At 37.9% G+C, this 7,999-nt stretch overlaps 1 protein-coding gene across 1 annotated transcript; it reads right to left on the minus strand.

Annotated features, from left to right (window-relative positions):
• Nucleotides 1–2,876: 2,876 nt before the first annotated feature.
• On the minus strand, nt 2,877–6,355 carry LOC134301074 (E3 ubiquitin-protein ligase TRIM39-like). The gene is made up of 5 exons (XM_062985618.1): nt 6,158–6,355; nt 5,726–5,821; nt 4,900–5,136; nt 4,577–4,739; nt 2,877–3,650 (listed from the first exon to the last, which is right to left on the minus strand). Exons 1-5 carry the CDS (start codon nt 6,353–6,355, stop codon nt 3,049–3,051), a joined length of 1,296 nt encoding a protein of 431 aa, XP_062841688.1. The 3' UTR covers nt 2,877–3,048.
• Nucleotides 6,356–7,999: the final 1,644 nt, after the last annotated feature.

Genomic DNA, 7,999 nt, shown 5'->3' on the forward strand with positions numbered 1-7,999 from the left:
ACTTAAACTTCTAAAGACACGATGTGAGTTCTTTTATAAGATTATTGAAGCTTTTCTGTAAAGCAGCTCAGATGATGGACGTGCTGCTGTAGAAGGTTCTCTGATTCCTTCTGATTCCTCATTACTGTTGATGATTGATTATGTACTTCTGCGCCCGCCGCTGCTACATTACAGCACTTTGTAAAGTCTGGTCTGTAACTCATAACTTTCGAGCCACAGCTCCAGTTTGTCTTGATCAACAACCACAATCTACTGACACACAGAGGCCCTGTTCAGGGTTTCCCACCCTGCGCCCAGCAGCGACCCTGACTAGGATAAAACGGTTGACAGAATGAAATGACATTTTAAAATCAGGTTTAAAAGGCAGAATCAGACTGTGATGTCTGTAATTGACTTAATCTGTGAATAACGTTGATTTTAAACTGAAAGAATCATGAATACAATTCTCTAGAGAAGGTTCAGTAGATTAAATCACTTCATGTATTTGGTCAAAGAATTAAGGTCAAAGAATAACCTTTGTTATTAATTTCTTTTTAATTATCACTTTGAAGTGTTTATAGACTGTCACTCTTTTGTTGACGCTGGCGGTTCAAATAAAAAGTGATTTTGTTCAGTGTAATTAAGATAAACTGGATGTGCCGGTCTGGTGACCTTCTGTTTATAACAGTCTGTACAATCTTACACATCAAACAGAAATTACATTAATCAGTGTGTGTGCGTGTGCGTGTTCTGAACCTTCTTAATTTCTCTCAGCACCAACACAGGAGTGAAATTGGGAGTGCCAGACCTTCCCACTTTGATCATTCAGACGGTCCTACAGTACCAACCCTGACTCTGCCACCCTGTGCCCTTGGTACCAGAGCAGCAGTGTTATTTGTAATATCAGTAAAATGATTGGTTATGTTACTGAAATCAGAAGAATTTATTGTAAATAACTTTTTGTTTCATAAGCAGAAGATGAAAATTTCTACTAAAGTGAGAAACGTCTCTTGTTCCTCACCAAACAAAAGACACTTATTATTTGTTTTATTACTTTTACTTCTGTCCAGAAAGTTTGTGGTGTTTTAAATGTTTGATCATTTAGTTCAGTTGGAACATGATTAAATCATAATTTGGAGCTATCAATATTAATCATAGGCAGTACACCGAAACGCTGTGAGATTTAATCAGAATCTGGTGTTGAAACTGCTGAAGAATTTAATGAGTTACACGGTTCACTTTCACATACTGATCTGTAATTATCTATAATTATTATTCATTAGAACGACGTACTTGTTCTTTTTAAGTGTGAAACATCTCTGACGCACCCGGTCTGACACATCAACATGAACACATGAACACAACCTACAAATGTGCAGTCATGTTCAAAAAACCTCAAAACAAACACTAACAAAGCAACCCAGCAACGGCTAATATAAACGGCTAATGAGGCTACGTTAGGATGAATTATGATAGTGAGCAGATATTTCAACTGATCCTCAGAAAGACTAAAATCATTACAATTAAAATATTCAAAACAAAAATGATCCAACTTTTAATACATTTTAATGCAGGGGTACCTCAGAGGTTCAGGTACTGGACTAATAATCAGAAGGTCGCTGGTTCAAACCCCATTATCACTAGACTGCCACTTTAAGGCCCCTGAGCAAGGCCCTTAACCCTCAACTGCTTGAACTACAGTATATTCAGTCACAAGTGTTTGTTGCTTTGGATAAAAACTTCTAATAAATGCTGTAAATTTAAAACATCACAAACCTGAAAAATGAATAAAAATTAAACTGATGACTAGTTTTTTTTGGTGTTGAACTGACGTTTCTTTCTTTAGTAAAAGTACAAACACTCACCCAAGTAAACAGTAAAAGAAAAGAACAAGGGATTTTATTCCAAAACACTTATTACTACAAATTTCTACATGATGATCCGTCATGACGTAAAAATATTTCTAACCGCCTGCGTTTCGTTGATCGTCTGATCTGTGAATTATTGTGAAGATTTCTTATAAATGTTCAGTTTTAACACCCAGTAAAGTATGAATTTTCTGCCTCCTCTGCTTATGGAACAGAAAAAGGAAACAGAATTTAGAGACCTGACATAAGAAGAAGGAATCAATAATGACTAACAGGGAACTAAATGTGGTTAGAAATGTGATTATTACCAGATGAGCACGTTAACGCAGCCACCGTCTCTAACCTACGAGAAACGAAAGCTGGTTTTAGGTCGTAAACCTGCACAGGTAGATTTATGAAGCTCTGCCCTCAGCAGCAGTCAATCAACACCAAGAACCCCTCCAAATCCTGCTAGCCAGCACAGGCACGTCACAGACACCAGCAAACAATCTAAAACATTTACTGATAAACTTCAGCCTCAGACTCACGTTAGCACATTTCCTTCATTCTAACCCTGACCCTGAATCTCAGATTGTTTCCTCCTCTGCTGAAGGAACAGAAAAAATTCTTCTGAACTGATTAAGAGGAAAAAAATTCACATTTAAACTTGTGATTCCACCACATTCTCATTTTCATTCTGTGTGTATCTGCCCTGTGATGGACGGGTCGAGGTGTTTTCTACCTTTTACTCAGTGAATCAGACCCACAGCAGCACCATGGATGGATCAATAAACACGTGATGAGTTTTTATGAAATAATTTTATTACACATTTCAGCTTCACCTTTACACACTGCAACATCCACGACGTTCTTACATTATTATACGAGTTTAAAACAGGAAGGAAACAATTACACAGTGTCTGAGAGATTATTTATCATCCACATCAGAACAAAACATGAACTGTTTATTAGACGAACTGGAAAATTCAGACAGTAAAAACACTGATGAATTAAATAAGTCTATAAAATATTAAGTGATTAATCATGATAACTACACTTCATCTTTATTTTATATTGCACAGATTAAAATACTTAAAACTTAAAACCCTAACCCTCCAAATCCTCAACTGTGTTGCAATGCAGCTTTTAATAAAATTAAGTAGAATTAATTCACTTTCTAAATAACTCAGATAAACAGTGTCTATCATGTGTGGGCTGTAATTTAATTCGAGGTGTGAGAATCTTGCGAGGTAATGGACACGGCGTCAGCGTCGTCTGGACCGGTGTCACCGGTAACCAGGTTGCAGATTTTGAGGCGAGCCGTGGTACCGTCTTGGGAGCGGATGCTGAAGACGGGCCAGACGGAGTGTTTGAATTGGGCGTTGAAGGAGTGCATGATTAAGCCGGTGCTGACATTGTAGAATTTTACTCGTTTTTTATCGCAGTCCACAAACACCCCGAGCGTGTGGACATCGTTGTCCTTCACTTCGCTGAAACTGTCGTTATGAACAGCCGAGATTTCATCATCTTCACACTCCAGGACCCACGAGCTCTTATTACGACCCAGAGACTCGAGGGACCCCACTGAACCTTTTAGATTGTGATCTACAACCCCCACCAGCCAGTTCTTACTGTCCCCTACTGACACCTCCCAGTAGTGCAAGCCTTTATTAAAGCTCTGTGATGCCAGAACGCTGCTCCATGCTGTGCTGTTGGCACCATACGGAGGTCCATAGCGGGCACTCTGCCACATCTCTGTACCATCCTCTGAAATCTGAGCTTTTCCTTGTTTCTTATTGTGATCCAGCGTGATCTGCTCCAAAACTGTTCAGAAAGAAAGAAAACAGTTAAGAATCTGTAACACAAACGGCACCATCTACACCAACCTGAGATCACCTAACCTTACCCCTAACATTAAACCCTAACCATAACCTTAAACCTTAACCTTAAACCCTAACCTTAAACCGTAACTTTTAACCCTAACCTTAAACCACAACCCTAAACCCTGAACACTGTTCATTTGTTAGATTTTTGTATTTACATTATCTGACATTTTACGATGTATTTTAAGTAAAATAGAAATAATTGTATACAAAAATGTTTTGTTGTACCAAATATACAAAAATACAATACACACACACAAATACACATGTACACACACACACATACACAAATACACACGTACACACACACAAATACACACATTCATGCACACGCCTGCCTACACACATAATCATCAACGTGCATCAGCAGACATGTTCTCATATCTCCTCACACACACGCCCACACCCACACAGACACCTGTCTCTGTAAACACAGTACGTACAGGAACAAAGAGAGCAATGCCACACTGACACTGATCTGATATTCTGGTATGAATTGTTGCTACATGATATTTATTAACCCAGTTTATAAAGGAATTCACTCCTGCATTAAAAGCCGCTTACTGATCTCGCTAACCGAGTTTTCCCAAGCAGTACAGAGCTGACTTTATTATTATTATTATTATTATTATCATCCTTGATTTAATGATAATATATCATTAATCCTGTTGCTATTATTATTGTTATTATTATTAATTTACTATTATTATAACATTATTACTATTTCATTATTATTTTTGTGATTATAACAGATTTTATTTGCACACTAAAACGTGATTGATGTTTATAGTTTATGATGTAATAACACTGTTATGTTTAATAACATAGTTTTGTGTTTGGAGAATAAAGACGGTAGCCGGTACTCACACTCCCAGGGACGTGGCAGGAGATCTTTGTTCTTCTCCACAACTTTCAGGACAGAGATCTCCAGAGCTTTAAGTCGAGTGGTATCGAGCTTCAGCTTCTCATCCACACTCGAGTAAAACTCCAGCATGGTATCCAGCCTGGTCTCCAGGGCACTGATCTCACCCTGTACCGAGAGAGAGAACGGCTCAGAGAAATACCAACATGGCACCAAACACCATCATCCAAACACCACCATCCAAACACCATCCAACCACCATCAAACACCACCACCACTACACGTGAGTCTGAAATGCAGCTCCGTGAGCTGGTGGTGTTGATCGTACCAGCAGGCTGGCCGTGTCCTCTGTCTGGTTGTTGCTGAGCTCCTCGATGCTCCTCAGCAGGTTGGTGGATTGTTGCTGGTAGTTTTGCGAGTCCTCGTAGAGCTGCTGGAGTTTCTGTCTCATGGTTTCTCTCTGAGAGTTGAGTAAGAGGAACGCCTGCTTCTGGTTCTGATGAATCAGATCCAGTAAAGATTCGTACTGCTGCTCCAGAAGCTTCTGGGTGTTATCACAGAGAGCCTGAACACACACAGAATACAGAGTACAGCACAGCGTACAGAATACAGCGGCCACTTTATTAGGAACACATGACTTGTACACACATGCTGAGGCACAGAGGCGCTCGGAACGTTACCAAATCATTTCTGCTGGATATGATTGTATGCTGTTATTTCTCACACTACAGTATGTTTGTACATTTGTTCCTGAGCTGAATTTTACAAATTCTGATCTTTATTAATAATATTTTTATGTTCTCACATCAAAATCTAATTCAGTTTCTATTTTTACGTGATCAGGCGAAGCGACTTTACGTAACTTTATCTGCAGATGAAATAAATATTTTAAAAAAGCGGCATGATTTTATATCTGGAACGATTAAGAGAACATAATAAAAATGATTGTAAACTCTGAAATATTAATAATAAAGTTCTTTTATTGCAGTACAATTTTAAACAATAATATCACAACTGAAGTTAAATGTCACGTGTGATTGAAGGTTTGATGTTAAATGTCGAGCAGTTCATATTTTATTTTGTTTAGATTTTATTAATTGAATCCTGTGAACTAAACAACAAAAGTAGTTTCATGTATAAAATCTTTATTTTACCTCGAGTTTGCTCTCTGCATTTTCAATCCTTGGATGGAAGTCCTGTAACTTTCTCATGTCTGATTTCAGCTCTTCAGAAATCTTTTTTATTTTCACCTGAACCGAGAAATACATATTAATAAACTTTATTATAATACATAATAATTATAAATATCTTTATGGCTTCGACAATCTTCTGTAATCACATCAGTGTGAGAGAAACATTCTAATAAAAACATCATTTCTAAAGTACCTGATTCTAGTATTTTTTTTATCTAAACATCATTTATTAAACATAATCATTATTATTATTTTTATTATCAATAAGGGTTATTAATAAAGTTGTGACTGAGTCTCCTCACAGAATCAAATCATTTATGAGTTCATCAGAAAGAGACGCAAGGAGTCAGTGGTGCAGCTGATGGATGAATGAGTTAAGAAGATGAATCTCACCATGCGATGATCTACAGCCTGGTGAAGCTCCTGCAGTCGGTGCTCCCGGTGAGTTCCACTGATCAGGCAGCTGCTGGTCAGGGTCTCATGGCATGTGGCGCAGTACAGAACTGGAGGACTCGAGGTCGCTGTGTTGATGTGGGAGAACGTGCGCGGGTGTGAGCGCGGAGAAGAAGAACGAAAACTGGGAAAGCGCATTGTGAGTCCAGGTGAGTTTAGATGAGTCCAGGTGAGTTTAGATGAGTCCAGATGAGTCCAGGTGAGTTTAGATGAGTCCAGATGAGTTTAGATGAGTCCAGGTGAGATCAGGTGAGTCCAGGAGAGTTTAGATGAGTCCAGGTTAGATTAGGAGAGTCCAGGTGAGATCTATGCAGGTGAGGGTTTTATATATGAAAGGGGCGGAGCTTAATACACTTCACAATTCAGAATAAGTGTCATCTGAATGTTGAAACTCGTGTTTGATGTAAAAGCTGATAAAGAGTCGAATCTCAGCTCTGAACTGCACAGAAACTTTATAACACACGTGGTTTAAAAGTGGAACATTATTTATTACATCTAACTAATATTCAGTTTATAATAATTAAACAATCTAAACACAGGTTTATGGTGGAGTTCAGCTTTCTTTAAATCATGCCTGTAACTTTTATCTCCAGAGCCCCGCTGGTGACAATCCATCCAGGTTTGGGTTAGAACTCAGAGCGTTAGCTTATATAAAGCAGAGCTTACCATTCCTGTAGTCATATTCATGAATCCCCTGAGAGCAGATATAGCATTCTGTGTGCTTCATGTTAACTATGACCAAAAAAGGATCACGTTGCCACGCCCTTCATTACTAAGAATGTTCTCCTTAAGAAATTCTGCTCATGTTCTGTGTGTGATAATTTTAGTGTGTGTGTGTGAGAGAGAGAGAGAGTATTTTAGGGTGTGATTAGTGTTTTAACAGCTTTTATTTTAGAGTTTATTTAAATTCATTTTTAATTCTTCAGGACAGAAATGTTAATTAAATGAATCTAAAATTTATTCTGTTAGTAACTCATATTAAACTCATTGTGGGTGTAGAAAGGAGGTAAATCAAGTGCTAACCCTAAAAATGTATCCTTCAGCTACAGTCTGAACATTTTGCTTCTCTTTACACTTTATTTGGAGCTAAATATCTGGTTTTCTGACAGATTTCCTCTCGTACTAAAATACTTATTGAGATCATAACGAGAGGAGCGTCTCTGATTCAGCCCAAAGCTGACGAGCCTGTATGATTAATGTGGTGATTCTGAAATTCTTGTGGAACCAGCTGTAATTTCTGATGAGATCTGCCAGCATTACAAAGCTACGTTACTGGTTAGCATTAGAGAAATAAAAAAATATGAACATATCTTGCTTTGAATTAGATAAACAACTGAAATTCAGTCCAAAATTACGAGTGAATCTCTGGAACATTTGCACACTGATCCATGGAGTCGTTTAAGCACAACACCGTAATGAAACAGAGCAAAACGAATGAATCTTCACCATAGATAAGAGCACAGCTCCCTGATTCAATTCCAATGAAGAATTCGTTGGAAGAAAGTCGTTTCGGACTCGTTTTACTGAGTGATTCAGTGATTCTTTTTCACAGACTGATCTGAGGGTAAATTTCATTTGACAGAGTTTTAGAGCCAAAAAAAGCACAAATGTATTAAATAATGACACTTTTTTAATCTTTTTAAGTCATCCTTACTTACACTCACTGAAATAAAGTTTTTTTGGTTTTTATCATCATTTAAACATGGTAAAATATCATCAAGTCATTTAGGGATGTCATTCAGACGGAAATAGCACAAAAATAGGCCGGACAGCCAGAAGGTT

This window comes from Trichomycterus rosablanca, chromosome 23, assembly GCF_030014385.1.
Source record: "Trichomycterus rosablanca isolate fTriRos1 chromosome 23, fTriRos1.hap1, whole genome shotgun sequence".
Classification (NCBI taxonomy): Eukaryota; Metazoa; Chordata; class Actinopteri; order Siluriformes; family Trichomycteridae; genus Trichomycterus; species Trichomycterus rosablanca.

Coding starts and splice junctions, on each gene's coding strand:
- LOC134301074 (XM_062985618.1), bottom strand. CDS start 6,355: ATGCGCTTTCCCAGTTTTCGTTCTTCTTCTCCGCGCTCACACCCGCGC. Junction 5,822..6,157: donor AGGCTGTAGATCATCGCATG/GTGAGATTCATC, acceptor TTCTCGGTTCAG/GTGAAAATAAAAAAGATTTC. Junction 4,740..4,899: donor AGGACACGGCCAGCCTGCTG/GTACGATCAACA, acceptor CTCTCGGTACAG/GGTGAGATCAGTGCCCTGGA.